Raw genomic sequence first — 25,678 nt, 5'->3', positions numbered from 1 at the left:
AAAATATATGTAAGGAATGATGGAAACTACAGTGGCAAGCGTACATTCACAACAAACTCATCTCAGTGCGTTTCAAAAAGCAAGCTATCTCAAGAGGTTTTGCCATTATATATATTCTGTTTATTTCCGAATACCGTTTTTCTCATTTTATACTTAAGTAGCTCTTTCGTTCTACAAGCAGTAGGCAAAGGCCCAGAAAGGAAAGAAACCTTTCTGTTTCGTTTTCTTTATTACTAACACAACTAATAGCCGCTTGGTCACCTCGTGGCACTGCTCCTGCCTCCCCGTGGCGGGGCCGGTAACCTGGGTGGTAAAGACAAACCCCCAGGGCCAAAAGGAGCCGACATGGATATAAGTGACTATCCACCATTAGAGCTCTCGGGTTCGAGATCAGAAATTCCTGACAACGACCGGGACTCCAATCGTCCGAAGCGACTAAGGACGGAAAATCAGAATAATGACGTGCCAGCATTTCTTATAATGCACTCATTATCCACCCAACCTGTTGGCAAACTATCGCCTTTTCTAATACAGAAATGTTTAGAATCGGTTTGTGGATCTCCTAAAATGGTTAAGCGTCTCCAATCTGGAGACCTTCTAATTGAAACTTCTAAGACAACTCACTCAGAGAAGCTGTTAAAATTAACATCATTTAACAGTATTCCAGTGTCAGTTACGCCCCATAACACTCTTAACACCTCTAGAGGCGTTATCAGCGAATGGGACTTACTATCAGTGTCAGAAGAAGAGATAATACAAGAACTCAGGGAACAAAAAGTGACTCATGCGCGGAGAATAATGACCAAAAAAGATGGGAACCTACTACCAACCAGGTCCGTCATTTTGACATTTAGTACTCCGACTCTTCCATCTTCTGTTAAAGCAGGTTATTTAAACTGCAAGATTCGGCCATACATCCCAAATCCCATTCGCTGCTTTAAGTGCCAGAAGTATGGCCATTCTCAGACGGCATGCCGAGGCGATGCTGTGTGTCCTATTTGTGGCTCTAAGGAGCATTCCCAAGGAGACTGTACAGTTGCCACTCCTAGTTGCCCTAACTGTAAAGGAAGCCATCCTGCCTTTTCTAAAGCATGTGACCTTTGGAAAACAGGCAAACAAATCCAGAAATATAAGGTGGAACATAAAGTCACATACCCTGAAGCAAGGAAGCAAATACTGTTAACCATGCCTAGCCGATCATACGCATCGGTCTCTAAAAACTGCCGGTCAATTTCAACTCAAACAGATGTCTCCATAGAACCAAACATTTCATTTGCCACCTGGGCCAAAACTATGCTAACGTGCAATAAAAAATCTACAGTTAATGAAACCAGCAACACGCCAATCAGTATCCCAACTGATGCCATCTCAACCTTGCCCGAAAGAACAAAATCTGTTAGCGTTGAAAATCAAAAGACAATGAAACCATGCTATAGCAACATTCAAATGGAAGTTCAATCAGAGGACGAAGACACAGTCCTAGAATTACATGCCAATGACACCATGGATACAGGACGCCCAACCTTTCCCAAAAATGAAAAATCAAAACTAAGCAGGCAGAAACCTCAGAAAAAACAGTCAGATCAATCTTCGTCAAATAAACCCAAGCAATGAACAAATTCCTACAATGGAATTGCAGAGGATTACGCAGTAATATAGATGACCTGAATGATTTACTCATACAAACCAACGCATTAGGAGTATGCTTACAGGAAACATTTTTATCACCAAAAGTTTCACTCAATTTCAAAAACTATACTATGTTTAGGCGAGACAGGGATTCTGACTCTTCTTCTCGTGGAGGGGTAGGTATTCTTGTCAAAACTACCATACCATCAAGACATCTCCAACTAGTAACCTCCCTAGAAGTTGTAGCGGTTCGGATAGCAATGGGAATATCATTAACCCTTGCATCTATTTATATACCACCTAATTACCCTTGTTCCCAGGCTGAACTTGACAACCTTTTAACACAACTGCCACCTCCTGTCTGTTTACTCGGTGATTTCAACGGTCACCATCCATTGTGGGGATCCTCCACTATGGATAAGAGAGGCCAATTAATTGAAACATTCCTAGATAACCATAATCTGACTGTATTAAACACTGGCTCTCCAACTCATGTTCAATTACCTACAGGTACAACCTCTGCCATAGATTTATCTATCTGTTCAGCATCTCTTTTTCCAAGTATGGAATGGTTGGTGTTGAATGATCCATTCAACAGTGACCATTTTCCCATCATCAGCTCAATTCAAACACAGGTCGTATCATGCCCGAAAGCCCGTTTATTTTGGAATTTCCACAAAGCAGACTGGAAAAACTACTCTACTTGTGTCCTACTAAACAAACGGTATGTACAGCAACAACATATTGATGACGTAACCGAACACATTACCAACCATATATTATCAGCAGCCGAAATTTCGATTCCAATATCCAAACAGAGCAAGCGGGTACACCAAAACCATTGGTGGAATCAAGACTGTACCATAGCGAAAGTAGAAAAAAACCGTGCTTGGAACCAATTTCGCAAATTCCCCACTACCGCCAACCTTATAGTTTACAAAAAACTGAGAGCCAAAGCAAGACAAATTAGGAAAAAAGCAAAACGTGACTCCTGGATTAAATTCGCCTCAACTATTAACAAAAATACTGACACTCGAATTATCTGGAAAAAAATACAAGCTCTGAATGGAAAATTTCTACCGTTACATTCTCCAATAATACAGTGGAATGGGCAAGACCTATCTTCTCCTACTGACATCGCAAATGCTTTAGCAGAATCTTTCTATAATATTTCCGCCTCTACCACTTATGCGACTGCTTTTCAGAGAATTAAAACTAATGAAGAACGTAAAAAGTTGAACTTTTCCACTAATCTCCCACTTCCATATAACCAGCCCTTTATCATAGCTGAACTCAAAGAATCCTTGAGTAAATCTCCAAATAGTGCACCAGGACCAGACGGCATTCACTACAGAATGCTTAAACATTTGTGTGAAGCTGATCTGTACACACTATTGCTATTTTATAACAGGATCTTCTCAGAAAACACATATCCTCTCTCATGGCGTCATTCCTATATTTGTGCAATACCAAAACCAGGAAAAGATACCTCTCAAGTTCAAAATTACAGACCAATATCATTGACCAGCTGTTTGGGCAAGATCTTCGAAAGGATGGTGCATAAGAGACTCACCTGGATTCTAGACTCCCAAAATCTGCTTTCTGATCACCAATATGGCTTCCGCAAAAACAGGTCCACCCTAGATTTACTTGTCAAAATTGAATCCAACATACGTAACGCCTTCATCAGGAGACAACATTTAGTTATGGTCAACCTAGATATTCAGAAAGCATTCGACACCACATGGCGTTATGGTATTATCAAAGATATGCATCAGTTAGGGTTGAGAGGCTATCTACCTCAAATTATTCAGAATTTTTTAAAGTTACGTACCTTTCAAGTCAGATATCAAAACTTCCTATCAATATCTCATATTCAAGAAGAGGGTGTCCCACAGGGTTCAATACTGAGTCCAACGCTATTTGCAGTTAGGGTCAACAATATATTGGAAGATCTTCCAAAAACTATTGAAGTATATATGTATGCAGATGACCTCACCATATCGTGCCAATCACAAAATATGAATGCCATCGAAAGGCAGTTACAGATTACTCTAAACAGAATAGAATCGTGGACTTTAAGCAATGGATACCATCTTGCTGAACAGAAATCCACTACCACTCATTTCTGCAAACTCCGGTCATTTCATCCTGATCCTGAGTTAAAGATAAAAAATGTGTCGGTTCCTCTGGTTAACACTGTCCGCTTTCTTGGCCTGGTTCTAGATAGAAAACTGAACTTTCAAGCACATGTGGCCTATCTTCGAACCATCTGCTTGAAGAAATTGAATATCCTTCGGTGTGTGTCATCCATGTCATGGGGCGCTGATCGGCATACTCTTATCCATATTTATAGAGCTCTCATCAGGTCCCGTTTGGACTACGGTTCTCCAGTGTATGACTCTGCAAGGAAGAGTACCTTAGAGCGATTAAATACCATCCAGCACAGTGCCCTTCGAGTTTCTCTAGGGGCTTTCAGAACCTCCCCAGTCCAGAGTCTTTACATTGAAGCCCATGAACCTCCCTTACACCTTCGGAGGAAAACATTGCTCTTGATGTATGCCGCAAAAATCCGCAGTCTTCCCTCTCACCCGAATTGGAGATGTCTGTACAATACCGAATGGGACTCATTGTACAACAGTAAACCAAATGAAAACAGACCTGCTGCACTTAGACTTAAAGAACTAACTGAAACGTGGAATATTGAAATCGGCAATATATATCAGGACATAACACCGCCTGATCCACCGTGGACAAATATCCCTGCAATTTTCGATGAATATTTCCAACAGTGGGGAAAGAACACCTTGTGTCCCTTCAATATCGCACAGTTACATGAAGCTCACTCTGCTTCTAATTCACAGGCCTGTAAGATCTATACAGACGGATCAAAAACTGAGACCCAAGTAGGCGCTGCGGCGATCTTTCCATCATTCACCGCTTCTGTCTCATTACCTGTAGGATGCAGTATCTTCACTGCTGAGCTTTATGCTATTAACTTGGCTCTAGGGCACATTACTCAACTTCTAATTTCGTCTGCCTTAATATACACTGACTCGCTCAGTGCTGTCTCTGCCATAAATAGTAATACCAACTCCTCTCACCCTGTAATAAAACAAATCCATTCTAAATTACTTATGTGTAATGAATCAAACCAAACTGTGACTTTCTGCTGGATTCCGGGTCATTCTGGGATAGCAGGAAATGAAAGAGCAGATCTTGCAGCCAAACAACCAGATAATTCTCTTTTGCAGACTTTTCAAACTCCATATACTGATTATAAGTATATTATCCGTAAAGCATGTAATAACAGCTGGTCATTAATCTGGAAAGGTCATCCAGGAAATAAACTGTACCAAATAAAACCGGAACCAAAACTGTGGCACTCCAGCTTCCAGAAAAGCAGACGAGAAGAAACAATTTTAGGAAGGCTCAGAATTGGGCATACTCATCTCACACACCTGTATCTATTAACTAACGACAGCGCTCCCCAATGTACATCATGTCAAGTACAACTGACCATTCGTCATTTGTTAGTGGACTGTCCCCATTTTCAAAACATCCGCTTAGACACTTTTAAATCAATTACTAATATGCAGAGATCAATAAATTTAATGCAGATTCTGGGTGATGAGCCTAATAAAAAAGAACTATTTACTTTCCTAAACCGGATAGGAATATATCATAAAATATAGTTATTTATTTCATATTTACCATTAGAAAGACACAATATGGCCCAAGTAGCCTATGTGTCGTTAAACCCAACAGCAACAACAACAACAACAACAAACTCCTTGAAATTAAACCTATACCGCAATTATGGGCCTCCAATTTTCGCACAAACAGACAAGAAGAGGTTGTCCTGGCCAGAGCCCGAATAGGCCACACCCATTTGACCCATCTATTCCTGTTATCAGGTAATGACCCTCCACAGTGTTCACATTGCCACAAGCCACTAACAATAAAACACATACTCCTGGAATGCATCTTGTATAACAACTCCCGGCTAATTTCATTCACTTCTCTCTCAAACTTACAGGAATTGTCACTTAGCCATATCATAGGCGAAAATTCAAACCTTACAGAATTCTTTCTCTTTCTGAAACGAATAGGTTTATATAACTGTTTCTAACTGCTCCCATAGAAGCCAATAAAATTAGTACTAACTACTATGATAGGTGCAATATGGCCTAAGTAGCCTTTGCACCAGAAAAATCCAAGCACAACAACAACAACAACCCAAACACTGTAGAACTATATATGTATGCTGATGATCTAACTATATCTTGCCGTTCACAAAATATTCATACCATTGACAGACAACTGCAACTCTCCATAAATAAGTTGGAGACATGGGCAATGCAGAATGGATATCGTTTATCAGATCAAAAAACAATTGCAGTTCACTTTTGCAAAAAACATAAGCTACACCCAGAACCGGAACTCAGATTAAAAAACCATTTGATCCCTCTCACCAGTAATCTTCGTTTCTTAGGCTTAATATTGGACACCAAACTGAACTTTGTTTCACATATCACATACCTCTGAACTGTTTGTCTAAAGAAACTTAATATACTTAGGTCCATTTCTGCTATGACATGGGGAGCTGATAGATACACTCTATTACATTTGTATCGTGCTATTATCAGATCTCGTTTAGACTTCGGTGCTATCGTATATGATTCAGCTAGGAAAAGTGCATTAATCAGACTTAATACCATCCAACACAGTGCCCTTCGCACTGCTCTGGGCGCATTTAGAACATCCCCTGTTCAGAGTCTGTATGTAGAGGCACACGAACCTCCACTTCACCTTCGAAGGAAAATGTTGCTTCTAAATTATGCAGTTAAAATTCAAAGCCTTCCAGACCATCCCGTTCGACCGTTGCTTTCGAACCCTGAGTGGACAGCATTTTATAACAGTAAACCGACTGAAAATAGACCAACTGGCATTAGACTAAAAGATTTGCTTCACACCTGGAATGTTGATTTTGATAACATACTTCAAGAGAGCGATATTCCTAATCCACCCTGGTCTATAAATCTCCCTGACTGTGATACCCACTTTCAGCAATGGGGAAAGAACTCCCTGGCAGATGAAAATATCAAACAACTACATAAAGAACATGCTCTCAACAATATGCAAAGCTACCAAATATATACAGATGGCTCAAAAACAGGTTCTGCTGTTGGTGCCGCAGCTGTCTTTCCGTCTTTTACCGTCTCCATATCACTACCAGTTGAATGTAGCAGTTATACTGCTGAGTTATATGCAATCAAACTAGCCTTACAGAATATTAACACTCTCCACAATGCTAGCAGTATAATATACACTGGCCGACCGGGCTGGCCGAGTGGGTAAAGTACCTGCCTGGCAACCCAAAGGTCGCGGGTTCGATTCCCGCCTCGGGCTTGGATCAAAGTACTGCAAAAACCTTGGGAGGTGCAATATGGCCACAGAAGCCGATGCGCCAACAACTACCAAATCAAAAAAAAAAAAAAAATAAATAATATACACTGATTCATTGAGTGCAGTGTCTTCTTTGGGCAATCAATTTTCAATATCACAACCAAACAAAAAACAAATTATTTGCTGTTTAAACCATCTACGAAGTAGGAATCATTCAGTAAAATTCTGCTGGATCCCAGGGCATTCTGGTATCTTAGGCAATGAGAGAGCAGATCAGGCAGCCAATAAACCAAACAGTACAACATCAGCAAATTACCAAGTACCATATAGAGACTATTTGAAGCATATTAAAAAAGTCTGTATGTTTCAGTGGACAGAGATATGGAAGGCACAAAGTAATAACAAGTTGCTCCAAATCAAAGAAGAACCAGCGTTATGGATTTCCAGCTTCAGACAAAATAGACAGGAAGAAGTTGTACTAGCAAGACTAAGGATAGGACACACGCACCTAACCCATATGTTTCTACTCATGGGGGATGACCCACCTCGATGCACGCATTGTACACTACCGCTTACAGTCAAGCATATGCTTTTAGATTGTCCTCACTATTCCCATTTTAGAAGTACTTTCCATTCTCAATCACAACAGCAAGAACCGTTATCTCTTAACCACATGATTGGCAATAGTGCTAACCTAGCTACACTCTATACCTTTCTGAAGCAAATACATATATATGAATTCCTCTAATGCCAAAATGGAACACATTATATTACTTTAGGATAATAATATAGAATCTGGCACATTTTGGCCTTAGCCTCTTGTGCCTTTAAACTCCAATACCAATATCTGATGACAGCTATATCTTTTTCACTTTATTTGCATTTTATTTTGTGTTTTTATTTTATTAGTATTTTGATGTACTAATTCCACTTTCTTCCACTTTCTATTGGCTTGGTAATTCAGCTCATAATTTTCTTAATTCATCACATCCTTTAGGATATTAGCATTCTTTCACCTTTCACAAATCTACTACACTTCTTTTTCTACTTTCCTCACCCTTCTATTTACTGGCACGTCGGGTAACTTTCACATCCATTTATGCATACTTTATTCAATATATATTAATACAAACTTATATATACTCTACCTGATTTATTAATCTTTCATTCACTGAAACCATTTCATCAATATATATATATATATATATATATATATATATATATATATATATCCAAAGTATGTAAAATGCATAATGAATAAACTAAATATAATAAATATACCAAATTTAATAAATAAATAAACCAACACAGATCTGATTAATGCCATCTTATATAATTAAACATTACATCTGTCTGTATATTATTTTATTATATAAGATGTTAGTTATAGTGGTGTAGTTACAATCAAAATTTATCAGGTTATAGTGTATACCGAGAAACCAATCGGTACGATATAACAGCCCAAGAAACATAAAAACCTATGTAAGCGCCTATGGCAACCTGGAAAAAATATATGCAATATAACATAAGGAAAACCTTACATATCAAAATTATATTATAAAATAAAATTATATTAATTATAGGTATATAGATACATTGAAAGGGACTTTTTCGAGGGCTAACCTTCTCAATGTATCAACCATAATTAACGAGCTATCCATTTCTGTTGTCATTGTCCAGCATAACAGTGAGATGGTTAGGTAGTATATGATAGCAATACTAAATGAAAGTAATGTAGTATTAGATAACAAAACCAAAATATATTATGGTTGACTAAAATTAATATATCCTAATTTAGTAGTTAGCTGGCTAGATGACTGTTAGCCCGACGGATAGCTAATTTACAAAAATGATAATAATACATAGCATAATGTAGAATTATATAGAAAGAGATCCACCCTTTGTTAAACATATACATATATGGTATATTATATATCTTATAGGTAGCATTAGTATTAGTAGCATACGCTAAAAGTAACAAGAAGCAATAGTAGCATAAGCTAAAGAAGGCGAATGGAAGCAGAGTAAAGTATAGATATAGTACCTCAATCCCCCTCGAATTACTCTAATAGTTCATGAAGTATGAAAAGTAGGGTTATTACAGTAAAAGGTAAAAAGAATAGAAAAGGTGAAGCATAAAGTTACTTAGGATAAAACCGGGAGCGTAACTTCCCGTCCGTTATAGTAAGGGATCCTGGTTATTAGATAGAACAAGAAGAGTCAATAAGTATAAGATAAATTTATATATATAAAATGCTTACCGCTGCAAAGAAAATGTGAGAAAGATGGAATAATTCCGCACGTGTAGCATATATGCGTACAACCGATCAAAGCACCCCCTAGTAACTGTAGTTAATGTCACTAAATAGCCAAAATTAATTCTAAAATCTATAGTGCCCTCTGCAATTTTGTATATAAATATGGAACTATATGGTAATGTCAACAAATAGATATGGTAATGTCAACGAATAGATAGTTCTAGGAGACACCGTAAAGGATAATTGAATTGGTTCCTACCCATAGAGTAAATATAGGTACGACTTTTTCAATGAGTGTAAGCTATATATACCTTACTCCATGGGCAGTGCCTACTATGTACATATATATACATGTCCAACAAAAGATACCTATGCCAGTAGTAACTTCAACGAAATACACCTACGTATTCTATGCTGTATAAGTGCGGCTCAAGACTTTATCCATAATAAGATGTGGGTTAAGGTTATTGTGCCTTTTGTTAATTGCTATCAAAATAGCTTTATGTAGGTATCGTGCATTAATATGGTGTGGGAATCCGTTTTTTGTTAACTTAGATCTGAAATCTATAAGCGTATCTATAATGTAATCTACCTTGTTACATATGCATGTTCTTCTGATACCTTGTGCGACTATGATATTTCTATGAATCCGTTTGGAGATGTTAGAGTTCCAATTGGTGAGGTCTATGGAATTAAATTGAAATTCTTTACATTTGTCATATAGTTTGTTGTGTATAGTATTATTAACTATGCGTATAAGTCTAGGAAGGTAGCTGATTTAGAACTGTTTGTGTTAGCACATTCTAATATTAATTCAGGCGGGTAGTGTTTAATAGCTTCTGTGAGGAAGTTAGGTATGTTAATAACAATCAAATCATCTATATATCTGTATAGAATAATGTCCTGTTTAAAGTTATTTTCAAAATGGTGAAGGTATAAGTTAGCAACTAGGCAAGAGCTACAGGCTCCCATAGCAATGCCTATGTGTTGTCTCTATATGTTGCTGCCATTAAATATGTAGTTGTTGAAAATGCAAAGGTTAATGAGGTCGTCCCAGTAGTATTTCAGACATGATAATATATTTTTTATATTTGTTGTAATAATCACTAAACACAGTTTTTAGGCTGTTATAAGGGATACTGGTAAAAAGGTTATTAAAGTCGTACATGTTAATATATTTTATAGTATTATTGTCCTTATTAGTATTTAGGTAATTTAATATCGGGCTATTATTGAGTTTAATATTAGATTTATCTATATTGTTGAAAATAATTTTTAGTAGGTGAACAAGTTTATGATGTGGAATCTTGGCATAGCTGTCTCTACACGAAGTGATAAATCTAAAACCAGTAGGTGTTTTATGAAACTTAGGTATTCAGTATATGTATGGATATATCATGTTATGGTTAGTTAACTTTAACTTTTTATGCAGGGCCAGTATTTTCTTAGTAATGGAGTTGCGTTTGTCAGTTACTAATTTGTATGTGGGACTATTGTTTAGTTAATTTAATAATATGGTAGTGTAAATTTTTTTACATATTATGCTATAATGATTAGAGGCTTTGTCAATGGGAGTAATAATAAACCTGTTTTGTATCTCTTTAAGATTCTGTTTAATATTAGCTAGATTGAAAACCTTAGTGAGTGGTAATTTATTGTATATTAACCTTATCTGTTTTTTGATAGTCTGGTATGTAAGTGTAAGCCAAATGTGGAAAGCTTCTAAAGGTATGTTGTGTTTGTATGATAGTTTTAGGCAGAACTGCATTAGATCTAAGTGTAGTTGTTTGATAATTGTTTTGGTATTGATATTAGTTTTTGGACGAAATTTAAAACCAAAAGAACGAATTTCACACAGATCGGGGTAGTCTATAATACTCAGATCTCCGGTGATGATATGTTTATGGTGCTTGTCTACATAGCCCTGATATTGAGGTAGATGGCAATAGCATTCCGCCTCAATATCACTATTGACTAGGTTGTTAGCAGTTTTTTTGTAATTACAGACTGTAAGTCCAAATGGTTTATTATAGTTGAATCTGGTGTAAATGTGTGCATTTGTAATATGCAATTCATGTTTGTATATATTGATAATCTTATCTAAGCATATATGATCCAATATTGCATTGCTGAATTTAATATTAATGTATTCATTAGTATTCATTATGGTTACTAATGAATATTAATGTATTCATTAGTAACCATAGTTTTATTATTCAACATAAATTTAAAAATATCCTTAAATAGGTGGTTGAGGTGTATATTATTATGCTTATATGTAGAGTTGATTTTGTCAAGTGCTCTGAGTTTGCTATGCTTCAATCCAAAGGTAAAATCATGAATCTGCTTGATATGTATAATAGGTTTATCCCAATTAATTAACATATCAGCAAAATCACATGTTATCTTACCTGTATGAATTATTTTATTATTATTGGTTTTTATTACTCTGTTAGCTTTAGTTATAGGTCTTTTTACTATTTGAAAGAGGTTATATATGCCGGTATCACGTATATTATTGTTGGTATAGCAATGCCCATTAACTTTATTATTGAGACCGTATGGATAAATGTTTTATATTTTAATATATTGATATTTTCTATTTCTAGCCTAGTACTGTGGTTGTTTTCTATAGCTAATATAGCGATTGTGGTATTATTAAAGCAGTGTACTTGAAAGTGCTGTAATTCAATGTCTTTAATGTTTACGAAATTTTTAATATGTGATCTATGTACATTTATTCTAATATGCAATTCGCCTCCTGCTTGCCCAATGTATTTATCTTCACATTTATTGCAATTAATGAGGTAAACCACCCCACTGGTATGGCAAAATACTGGAGCATCTAAGTTATTAGTGTGATGTTTACTGCTCATGGATGGACAGGTTAGACATAGCGGGTTATTGCAAATATTGAATTTTAAATGGCTGTTATTAAGCTTATTATAAGAGTCTAGCTCAGTAATTTCGGGAGTAGTAATGGCAACAGCTATAGGATTGCAAGATATATCCGTATGGGCCTCAACATTGGCACAGCATATATCCTGCTGGACAGCAACATTGGATACTGTATGGCTAGTAGAACAACTTGTCGGATCACCCTGAATCGCAGTGAATTCTGCGGTACAATTTATCCTACGCGACCGACGTAGTATCTTATTATTCTTAGTTGTGTAATAACTCATATTTATAGTAAAACAACATATAAATATATGTATATATGTAAAATTCCTCCAGCGACCGTCAGACAACCCACACCTGGCCAATGCAAGCTGAGTAGTTAAACATACCAGCTAAAATAATAATACTAAAGCGTGTTAGTATATGTATGTACGTAACTATGTAGGAAGATTCCTGGTAGACGAGTCACAGCACAGGCAATCCCCTTAGTATTTCTAAAGTATGTAAAATGCATAATCAATAAACTAAATATAATAAATATACCAAATTTAATTTAATAAATAAATAAACCAACACAGAACCGATTAATGCCATCTTATATGATTAAACCTTACGAGCAGACTGGAAGTTACGCTCCCGGTTTTATCCTAAGTAACTTTATGCTTCGCCTTTTCTATTCTTTTTACCTTTTACTGTAATAACCCTACTTTTCATACCTCATGAAATCCACCGAATGTAGCAGCTATACTGCAGAACTCTGTGCTATCCACATAGCCTTAAACTACATACTCTCAAGAACAAGACTCCACAGCGTTATTTATACCGACTCCATTAGTGCTATCCAAGCTATACAACACAATACAAAAAATGATAACCCCTTACTTAGACAGATCTGGAATACTCTGACCAAGTTAAACCAGAAGAAACAACAGGTTCTGTTATGTTGGATCCCTGGTCACGCTGGCATTTCCGGAAACGAACAGGCCGACCTAGCTGCCAAAACTGCTACCGATCCTATAGACCAATCCTTCACTACACCTATATCTGACTATAAATACATTATAAATAAGCGATGCCTTGAACTATGGCAACATATCTGGCAGAATCAAGCCAACAATAAGCTACTTGGCATAAAAAAATATCTAAAACCATGGAGATCTAGTATCCGTGAGAACCGACATGAAGAAGTCGTATTAGCCCGATTAAGGATAGGCCACACACACCTGACACATCTTTATTTGCTGGCAGCCACTGACCCACCACTGTGTACAAACTGCAACACTCAGCTCACTGTCCACCATCTACTTATTGATTGTCCCAAGTACAGTATTCAGCGACAGGCTCTGTTTATTTCATTTCCCACGACGAACACCTCTCTCAGCATTTCTGATCTACTAGGAGACACACCACAGGTGTCCAAAATTTTTGATTTCCTCAAACATATAAAACTATACAACACAATATAAATATAAATTTGAACAGCATCTATACGGACGCAATTCAAGATTTAACATCAGAGGTCATAGTTAGGCGCATTATGGCCTTTGCTGTCCTTGCGCCGTAAAGCCCCCAAACAACAACAACAACCTCATGAACTATTAGAGTAATTCGAGGGGGATTGAGGTACTATATCTATACTTTACTCTGCTTCCATTTGCCTTCTTTAGCTTATGCTACTATTGCTTCTTGTTACTTTTAGCGTATGCTACTAATACTAATGCTACCTATACAATATATAATATACAACATGTGTATATGTTTAACAAAGGATGGATCTCTTTCTATATAATTCTACATTATGCTATGTATTATTATCATTTTTGTAAATTAGCTATCCGTCGGGCTAACAGTCATCTAGCCAGCTAACTATTAAATTGGGATATATTAATTTTAGTCAAACATAATATATTTTGGTTTTGTTATCTAATACTACATTACCTTCATTTGGTATTGCTATCCTATACTACCTAACCATCTTACTGTTATGCTGGAGACGATGACAACAGAAACGGATAGCCCGTTAATTATGGTTGATACATTGAGAGGGTTAGCCCTCGAAAAAGTCCCTTTCAATGTATCTATATACCTATAATTAACATAATTTTATTTTATAATATAATTTTAAATATACGTTATTCAAATATATGTATAATTATATATATATATATATATATATATATATACACACATATATTTGAATAACGTTTAAAATAGTTGGAAACGGAATATTTCATAATAAAAATAAAAAGGGTACAGCATACATCAGAGGCAGCAAAAAGCATATTCCTCTACATGATGCTTGAAATATAACCATACAAATAAATTAGAATGAGGATTAAAATAAAAATGAAATAATGCCAGCAGTATGGAAGACAAGAGCGAAAAAAGTTGAAATTAAACCTAAATTAAATCAAACCAAGCAGGGAGGGAAGAGAGAGGTAACAAGAGTAAAAATGTTGCAGCAGAAACTCTCTAAAATAATTTAGAAAATCTAAATATAAGAATAATAGTAATTCGTAGAATTTTAAAAGCCAATTAAATAGAAATTTAATGGTGCCCCCTCTGACGGGCACCAGGTCCAAATTTATGTGAAATATCAGCAACAGAGATGTAAACCACTACAGTAAAACAAAACAAAAATAAACCAAAAAAATAGACTGACCATTACACCCGATCTCGACAGAGGACCATAAGGCCAATAACGGTCAGGGAATCGCTGCATTTCGAACGCTAGACAAATTGCTGCAAAGGAGAATCAATCGAAAGATCAGTCCGCTACCCGATCCCCAGATCGAACCGCCAATGCAGGGAAATTGAACAGTGGTGGTCCTGATGCAGCGAAAATTAAAAATAGAACAGATACAAGCACTCCAGTACAAAGCCACACTACTGACAAAAGTAATCTTAACCAGTTTATATAGACGAATAATGAACTATGGATGGCAGCACAGGCGCAGCGTTAGCAATTCACCCACTACTATCATGTGATATAATTATACATATATTTGAATAACATTTTAAAAAAGTTGGAAACGGAATATTTCATAATAAAAAGGGTACAGCATACATCAGAGGCAGCAAAGAGCATATTCCTCTACATGATGCTTGAAATATAACCATACAAATAAATTAGAATAAGGATTAAAATAAAAATAAAATAATAATCTCTGACCATTATTGGCCTTGCGGCCCTCTGTCGAGATGGGGTGTAATGGTCAGTCTATTTTTTGGTTTATTTTTGTTTTGTTTTATTGTAGTGGTTTACATCTCTGTTGGTGATATTTCACATAAATTTGGATCTGGTGCCCGTCAGAGGGGGGCACCGTTAAATTTCTATTTAATTGGCTTTTAAAATTCAATGAATTATTATTCTTATATTTAGATTTTCTAAATTATTTTAGAGAGTTTCTGCTGCAATATTTTTACTCTTGTAAAAATAGGTTTAATTTCAACTTTTTTTGCTCTTGTCTTGCCATACTGCTGGCATTATTTTATTTTTATTTTAATCCTTATTCTAATTTATTTGTATGGTTATATCTATATATACACAAAATTGCATATATATTTGCGATTTTGGTAATTGTAGTAGTAATTCAGGAAATGTAAAGAATAATTCTGATCTTCTGACCCGTGCTTACAGTTATGTTCAGTTCAGCAGTACGGAAAATATTTGCTAAACAAGAGCATATTTTACTTACGGTTAAGTAAAATATGCTCATGTTTAGCAAATGAACTGAATTGTACATTTGTCAAAAAGAATTAGGCTGTAATAAACAATATTAGCTAGACCTTATTAATTTAAGCTTCAAGAACAGCTACATACTTATGGGTGATTGTATCTACATGCAAAATAGGGGAGTGGCTATGGGGGGCCAGTAGTTCATGCTCCATAGCCAATCTCTATTTGCACTTCTATGAAAACAAAATCAAAGACAAAATTAAATTCTACAGGTACATTGACGATATCCTAGTTGTCAATTTCGATAATTTCGACAGTATAGCCAAGGAAATTTATCCTGAAGACCTGACCTTAGAATGCATCGACCCGGAAAGCAACCAACAGGCATTCTATCCTGATAGCCAAAGCTATTTCCAATAACAAAGTTTACACTTGACACTACAACAAGAGAGACCATTTTAACTTCCCAGCTATAAAACTTACCAACTGGGAGAACACTTTTGCAAAGCGTATACATGGCAACACCATTAGAAACCAGACTAACATTTGCAGTAATCCAGATAATTTGACTGAAACATTAATAAAAATGAAAGATATACTCACAAAGAACAATATACTGGTCAATTACATCAGGCATCATTAAAGCTGCCATAGAGGTGAACCTTGCTCTACACAATGCCAACCCTAATAGAGTCATTAAAAAAGTTTACCCATACCCATTTAGGAATAGCTTTGCAATCACACCGTAAAGATAATTAAGACCCATTATTACACCGAGTCACGAAAGGTCTATCTGCACTTTACCTGAAAGGCTTAAAATCAGACCTATTTAAAAGATTATAGACAATGTACTGATACAACCCAGATTTGATCCCTGGGTTTTATTGTGCTCAGATGAGGCTCATTATCTGACTGCAAACTGCATGTTAAAATATAATCAGACAAAAGACAATTTAATATATTTTTTCTTAGGCAGACATTTGATACCTACAATATATCTTAAATCGTTACACGATTATTACATAGATTAACCCTACCATTACATACATAACACAAATATATATATTAACCTTACATTTTTTCTGTAGTAGATCACCTACATAGCATAAATCAAGGTACCATAGGTGCAAATTCACCATGAAGGAGGCTGTACATATGTAAATAGTTATCCTTCAGACATACACTGATTCATTATGCCTTAGAAAAGCTATACCGGTTCATGTCCAGAAGATTATTATTATGTTTTTTTTTTTACACAGTTAACGTGTCTATCTTTTTTATTACAATAACACGCTTCTTTTATGCTTTTCATTCTGCTTCACAGACTATACCTACTATATCAATTCAAAATAAAAATGTAAATGTACATTCATTACATTCTCTGACAATCAGAGCTATAATAAAGACATAGGGATTATTACTCACAGCGATTTACTATCACGTCACATATCACGCCACAGATCATGCGGCTGCGCACTAAATTTATTGTCAGCTGATAAAATTACCTGAAGGTGGGAATTTGACCGCTTTTTTAGACTGACCACCACAAGTATATGCAGAAGGTAAGACCCTATATTCATTTTAATTGATACATACTCGTTGGGCTTTGAGTCCCCTATCCCAGTTTGCTGAATCAGATATTGTTAACAAAAATAAACTTATATATTAATTCATATTTGCCATTCTTAAATATTTATCAGAATTTTACCTAAGTGTTAAACTCGGGCAAAACTGGTATAGGGACGACAGAAACGGATATGTTTGAGACATTATTTTAGATTGGCTATTGGTCTGCTCAAAGCCCTTAATGAAGTAGCAGACTGATGACCAAGTGGAAGAAGGTTATATTCACTTTTCTAATTTCAATTTTTGCTTTATTAACTTCTATTTATCATTACTTACTTTTATTACCTTTCACCTTTAATCATAGGCTATCCAGACTAAGGCTAGTATTATTTTACTAGTCCATTAGTCAGGTCCCACTTACACCTTATTCCGTACAGATAAGTTTTAAATTAAAATTGAACAAAATATTATCATGCTTATATAAAGCCTAATTGACTATGTACAACAGCTTTAACATTGCACATATTTGTCTTATTACAGTAATATTAACATTACATCATTTTTAATCATTAGTATGAACTCCAGTTTATATATATATATATATATATGCATGTTTGATTACTTTCTCTTTGACAGAGGACCAAATGAAAGAAAACTCAGCTGATTTTATCAAACTTGATGTCTCAAGAACATTTCCTCAATTAGGAATTTTTCAAGAGGTAATTTCTAAATTAAAATTTTCTTACCTTTAACTCTTTTTTTTTTTTGAAAATGAGACTAGATGCTGTAATTTAGAAGAAATAGTCTGAAAGCATTTATGAGCAATACAATTGTAGTTGGCCCCGGGTGCCAAGCGATTGACTGAGCGATTTCTATTTGTGCTTTCACTGCGACTTTTTGATAGGTGAATTCTGCGTTCTCTTTTACGTTCCTCTCTTTGAGAAATCCTTTCATTTAGTAGCTCTTGTATCAAAAGTACTGGTATAGAGCAAGGAAGGAAAGTAACCTTTCTTTATTTTTCATATCTAATAGACTAACTCCTACTAATTTCGCTTGGTCACTCCAGGCACTGCTCCTGCCTCCCCGTGGCGGGGCCGGTAACCTTGGCAGAAAAGCTCATCTGCCAGGGGCTAAAAGGAGCCAAGATGGAACAAAATATGTTTCCTTGTTTAGAACCGACAAGCAGTCGGCTAAACACAGAGCATGAGCATGACTCTTCGCAAGCAAAGAGGTTAAAAACCATTTCCTCTGCGACCGAGTTTCCTGCATTTTTATTAATGCATTCATTATCAGAACAGCCTCTTAGTAAGCTATCCCCCTTTCTTATCCAAAAACACTTGGAAAGTATTGCAGGGTCTCCCAAGATGGTTAAGAGATTGCAATCGGGGGACTTACTAGTAGAAACTGTCAACTGCAGGCATTCTGAAAAACTCCTGAAAGTGACAAACTTCGCAAAAGTTCCAGTAAAGGTAACTGCCCATGCAACCCTAAATACATCTAAGGGTGTTATATCTAGTTGGGACCTTTTGAATGTGACAGAAGAAGAAATTAAAGAGGAGCTAAATGAACAAAATGTAATTGCTGTCAAAAGAATCATGACTAAAAGGGACAATATACTCACACCCACCAGAAGTATCATTCTCACCTTTAACAGTCCAAATCTACCCTCAACAGTAAAAGCAGGATATCTACTCTGTCGCATTCGTCCTTATATTCCTAATCCGCTGAGATGCTACAAATGCCAAAAGTATGGCCATTCTCAGACGGCATGCAGAGGGAACCCAGCTTGTCCCAACTGTGGATCTTCTGATCACAGTCAAAACGAATGTTCGGCAAAAGAAATGACTTGTCCTAATTGCAAGGGTAACCATCCTGCTTACTCTAAAACATGTGAGAAGTGGAAAATGGAGAAAAAAATTGTAAAATATAAAGTCGAAAACAAAGTTACTTATCAGGAAGCAAGAAAATTAATTGCACCCAGTATATCTAACCGTAGCTATGCCAGTATTGCAAAAAAATATCAAACAATAGCCACACAAACTGATGTTACTGTTCCATCCAACATATCAATCTCCGACTGGGCCCGAGCTGTTCTTTCTCAGCAACAGTCCAATATCCAGAAGCACTCAGATCAAGCAAGTAATACGCCTCTTACGATTCCAGCAAAATCTCCTCCTTCGCCAATGATTGCTACCACACCAAATAATCCCAGTTCAACTTCAAAACAGAGTATTCAGGAAACATCACTCGATCAAGAGTACCCCTCTAAACAGGAAGATCCAATTCTTGAAATATTTGCAGAAGAAGAAGAAGAAGATATGGACACAGGTCGCCCCACCTTTCCAAAAAGAAATAAACCAAAGCCAGAACGCCACAAGACAGCCACGTCAGGTACAGCTTCTTCTAAACTCAAATAATGCCTTATATTTTACAGTGGAATTGTAGAGGCTTTAGATGCAACATTGATGACATTCAGTACTTAATTAGACGCTACTCTCCAGTGGGTTTCTGTCTGCAGGAAACCTATTTAACTGCTAAAATTTCTGTTTCTATAAATAACTACTCAGTCTACCGAAGAGATCGGAATACATCTGACTCTGCTCGTGGTGGTGTAGCCATTTTGATTAACTCAAAGATCCCTGCTAGTCAAATCATTCTTCAAACCAAAATTGAAGCCGTTGCTGTGCGTCTGATTGCTGAGATTGCATTTACGCTAGTCTCAGTCTATCTCCCACCAAACAATTCCTACTCTTTCAAAGATATTGAAGAACTTTTAGTACAGCTGCCGTCACCAGTGTGCTTGCTAGGGGATTTCAATGGCCACCACCCTTTATGGGGATCCTCTAAATTAGATAGACAGGGCCGACTGATTGAAACTATACTAGATAAACAAAACCTTACCATTCTTAATACTGGTACACACACCCACATACAGTTACCTACTGGACAGACCTCTGCAATTGACCTCTCAATTTGTTCTCCGATACTGTTTCCAGTCATTCAGTGGTCCGCAATGGATGATCCAATGGGAAGTGACCATTTTCCAATTGTCTGTAACCTGCTCAATGCAAAACTACCATTAGACCAACCCTGCAGAAAATGGAAATTTTCTAAAGCCAAATGGGCCAAATTTCAATCAGCAATCATTCTGGACAAAGAAACTATTCAGCTACAACCTATAGATAAAGTAACCGATTATATCACATCCAGTCTTTTAGTTGCAGCAAAATACTCAATTCCATTATCAAACCCCCCAACCCGACGGCACTTCAACTACTGGTGGAACGAAGAGTGCACAAAAGCAAAGAAGGAAAAAAATAAAGCATTCAACTTATTCCGTCGATTTCCGACAACAGCTAATTTAATTAGCTACAAGAAGCTAAGGGCAAAAGCGCGGTTCATTCACAGGCAAGCCAAGAAAGATTCTTGGACTCGGTTTGCATGTACTATCAACAGAAATACCAACTCCAGAATAATATGGAAGAAAATTAGACAGCTTTCTGGGAAGTTTCCAATCATCCCTTCCCCAATTCTTTCATACAATGGACAAGAACTCTCTGGTCCTCTAGAAATAGCGAATGCCTTGGGTAAAACCTTTGCCGAAGTCTCTGCTGTATCAAATTACACTCCGAAATTCCAAAAAATTAAGACCTCCACCGAACAGAGGCCCATTAACTTTAGAACCTCGCTATCACTTCCGTATAATCAGCCCCTTGAATATTGTGAACTTCTACAAGCCATAAAAACAACGAGAAACAGTGCAGCTGGGCCAGATGGCATATATTATGTCATGCTGCAGCATCTCAATGAGCAAAACTTACAAATGCTGCTAGTTTTCTTTAATCGGATCTTCCTGGAAAATACTTATCCAACAGCTTGGCACCATGCTACAGTTTTGCCCTTTTTGAAACCTGGAAAAGATCCTTCCAGTCCTAATAGTTACAGGCCAATCTCTCTGTCAAGTTGCCTTGGTAAAATTCTGGAAAAAATGATCCACAGTCGACTCAGCTGGATCATTGAAACTGAACAACTATTGAGTAATTGTCAACATGGCTTTCGCAAAAATAGGTCCTCTCTAGATCTGATGATCAAGGCCGAATCTGAAATTCGCAATGCCTTTGTGAAAAATGAACACCATGTCATGGTCTCCATTGACATAGAAAAGGCATTCGATACAACCTGGCGGTATGGCATTCTCAGTGACCTACATAATCTTGGTCTACGAGGCAACCTGCCTATATTCATTAGGAACTTTCTCCAGATCCGCTCTTTCCAGGTTCGATACCAAAACTCCCTTTCTTCTACTTTCTCGCAGGAAGAAGGAGTACCACAGGGGTCGGTTTTGAGTGCAACCCTATTTGCCCTTAGAATTGATTCCATTTCCAAAGAACTTCCAAATACTGTAGAAGCCTATCTTTATGCTGACGATCTCTCCATTTCTTGCCACTCTCAGAACATGAGATCTATTGAACGGCAATTGCAAATGTCCCTCAATAAAATTGAAAAATGGGCTGAGTTCAATGGATATCGGCTTTCCCATCAGAAAACAGTTGCTATCCACTTTTGTAACCAACGCAAATTACATTTAGACCCCGAACTCCGGATATCAAATTCCAGCATCCCGATTACCAACAATATTAGATTCTTGGGATTAATATTAGACAGCAAGTTAAATTTCCTTGAGCACATTAAAGTAATACGTACTACCTGTTTGAAAAAGCTGAACATGCTTAGAGCTCTATCTGCCCAGTCTTGGGGAGCAGATCGTACAACTTTGCTGCTCTTATATAGAGCACTGATTAGATCGCGGTTAGATTACGGTGCCCCAGTTTATGATTCTGCTCGAAAGAGTGTATTACGCTGGCTCGATCCTGTACAACACAATGCACTGAGGATTGCTCTTGGTGCTTATAGGACATCACCAACCTATAGTCTATATATTGAAGCCCATGAGCCCCCTCTTTACCTCCGCAGAAAAATGTTACTACTTAAATATGCAGTCAGAATACGAAACTGTTCTTCGCACCCCATCCAACCATATCTCTTTAATCCATCATTTCACAATCTCTATAGAAATAAACCAAATAAAATACGCCCAGCAGGCCTACGGCTCCTTGAAATAGCACAAAATTGGAATGTTCCTCTCCAGAGTAGGCAGCACAGAAAGAATGATTCTTGCCCACCATGGACCCCATTTCCTCAACCAGCCTGTGATAATTATTTTCTCCAATGGGGAAAGAATCGTCTACCAACTCTGAATGTGCAACAACTCCATGCTAGCCATATTCAAAACTGTTTTGACTTCTTACCGATATATACTGATGGTTCCAAATCTCATTCAACTGTTGGAGCAGCAGCAGTGTTTCCCTCTGCTATCATATCAGCCTCTCTTCCACCTGAGTACAGCAGCTTTTCAGCGGAATTATATGCAATTCAATTAGCTCTAGAAAATTTGAGTCTTCACCCATCTGCAAAATATTTAATTTACACCGACTCTCTCAGCTCAATTAGAGCAATGCAGAATTTCTCTTATAAGGATCACCCTATACTAAATCAAATCAAGTATTTACTATTGAAAATTGAAGATCGCCAGCAACGAGTGAACTTCTGCTGGATCCCAGCACATTCAGGCATCAAAGGGAACGAGTTGGCTGATATTTCGGCTAAAAATCCATCAACAGCAGATTTAACCTCTGCCTTTATTCCAGTTTCTGATTATAATATTATAATTAAAACAGCTTTTCATGCACAATGGACAGAGCTATGGCATAAACAAACAAATAACAAACTGTTCCAGATAAAACAGGACCCAAAATTTTGGCACTCATGCATTCAGACAGTTCGGCGAGAAGAAGTGGTACTCGCGCGGATTAGAATAGGTCATACCCATCTAACGCACCTCCATCTACTCACAGGCGATGATCCTCCTCTTTGTTCACAGTGCTCTGAGCATCTAACAGTCAAACATATTTTGATTGACTGTCCACATTTTCAACAACATCGAACTTCAATATTTCAATCTCTGGCTAATTTCCGTGAACGAATAACATTAAATGATATCATTGGTGAAAATGCCAATATTAATGAACTTTTCTGTTATTTAAAACAAATAGGAATGTATAAGCGACTGTGATTAGTTTCTGGAATGAAATGAGATTGAACCGTCTTCACATTAATTATTTATTTTATCTTTTCAACATACCTATGAATAGGCGCAATATAGCCACAGCAGCTTGTGCGCCATTAAACACCCATACCACACACACACACACACAATTGTAGTTTCCTATTGAAAGTTTGTCTTATTGAGGCATAGTAAAATTATAGGCTATGGAACAAAAATGGATTATGATACTTCTCCAACTCTAGAGCCAGTGAACTCTCAAAAGAGTGATACCTGTCAACTACACAACCCTCTCTTCCCAAGAGACTAAAAAAGAACATGAGCTCACCAGTATTCCTAATAATGCACTCTGTGTCAAGAGTGCCAGTAAGCAAGCTGTCATATTATTATCATCCAACAATTCTTGAAAATATAGCAGTATCACCAAAAATGGTAAAATGACTCCAGACAGGATATTGTTCATAGAAACCATGGAAGCAAAACATTCCAAACTATTATTGAAACTGACCTTCAACGTGTAAGTGGGGTGACTTTGAAAAGTCACCCCACTTATATGTTGAACTTCTAACCTAACCAAGTGGGATCTATCAAGTGTCACTGAATGAGCAATAGTCACAGAATTACAAGAACAGAAAATAACACAAACAAGAAGAATCATGCTCCACAAGAATGATAACCTGATGAATTATGTTTCCTAAGAGAGGATTATAAGCATGCTATGTCTGTCCATGTATTCTAAATCCCTTGTGCTACAAATGCCAAAATTTGGTGACCCTCAAACATTGTGTGAAATGGCAAAACTATAAGTCCAGTTCTGGGTAACAAATCCATTCTCAACAGAACCTAATGCAAATTGTGTGGGCAATCATCCAGCCTGTTTGAAATCATGTGACCTATAAAAAAATTGGGAAAAAATACAAAGGCATAAGTTAGAAAATAAAGTCACATATTAAGAAGCAAGAAAGCAAAAGTTAACAATGCCAAAGTGTACCTAATGCTTCTGTCACTCAAAATTAACAAGTCATTGCAACCCAAACAGGTATCAGTTCCTCCCAGTACATCCATTGCAGAATGGGCATGATCTGTTCCATTGATGCACCACTCTGAGCCGACCGGGCTAGCCGAGTGGGTAAAGTACCTGCCCGGCAACCCAAAGGTCGCGGGTTCGATTCCCGCCTCGGGCTTGGATCAAAGTACTGCAAAAACCTTGGGAGGTGCAATATGGCCACAGAAGCCGATGCGCCAACAACTACCAAATCAATCAATCAAGCACCACTCTGCCTCCACACCAGGCTTAATAGTCAAAACAAAAAACATCCCAGTCACGGTTCAAGACTGTGATTCAGACTTAAATCACATCATATGATAAAATACCAGGAGGTGATCGCAAAGGGAAGATGCTGTTGAATTGACACAGTCTAATATAAACAGCATAGACACCAAATATATATAACCATCCAAGGTGAAACAGTACTTCATCTTCATGCTGAAGATGACATGAAAACAAGATTTTAAACTATTCATCAACCAGTGAAATACCACCACTTTGATTATTGGAGGCTTGAAGTGGTGAAACCCATGTTTAGTCTCTAGAGCAGGGGTGGGCAACATCCGGCCCCCTCGGTAAATGCATAAATATAGAAAATCCATACCTGACTACACTCGCCGTAAACGTTTGGCTTAATTCGGTTCAATCGGGAATCGCGGCCAGTACAACAGTAACCAAGTGATTCTACGCAGCGTCAAAGAGTTATTTCCTAATTATTATTGTAGCATCGATCGAACAAAGTTCCTTTGGGTTTGACTTCTTATTGAAAAAAATAATATTGGTGCGAAATATTTTATGTTTTATGCCTTTTCTAATTATTACAATTTTTAATTTAATATAATTTATAGCCCATAAAATGAGCCAATTAAAAAAAAAAGAAAAATTGATGCCGAATGCCGCAATTTTCAATGATAATTGGACATTCGGATATTTTTTTTAAAAATACATTAATAATTTGGTAATTCAAGTAATATAACATTTTTTTAGGTTCTGATTTTTTTATTAAATCGTTCAATCTATTCCGGCCTGCATCATGATGCGAAAATTTCATTCGGCCCGCATCA

At 36.8% G+C, this 25,678-nt stretch overlaps 1 protein-coding gene across 1 annotated transcript in view; it reads left to right on the top strand.

The window, feature by feature from the left end:
• Positions 1-25,678, top strand: part of LOC150085797 (TBC1 domain family member 12-like) — a 458,606-nt gene that overhangs the window by 230,585 nt on the left and 202,343 nt on the right. The window contains exon 7 of the mRNA XM_090374697.1: positions 18,079-18,161. Coding sequence (XP_090230823.1) covers positions 18,079-18,161 — 83 coding nt within the window. The remainder of the gene's footprint in view (positions 1-18,078; positions 18,162-25,678) is intronic.

The sequence above is a fragment of the Mastigoproctus giganteus genome, chromosome 5 (assembly GCF_048544385.1).
Source record: "Mastigoproctus giganteus isolate SK-2022 chromosome 5, ASM4854438v1, whole genome shotgun sequence".
Lineage (NCBI taxonomy): Eukaryota > Metazoa > Arthropoda > Arachnida > Uropygi > Thelyphonidae > Mastigoproctus > Mastigoproctus giganteus.
Note: the sequence above shows the minus strand (reverse complement) of the source record. Positions and strands in the feature narration are given on the sequence as shown.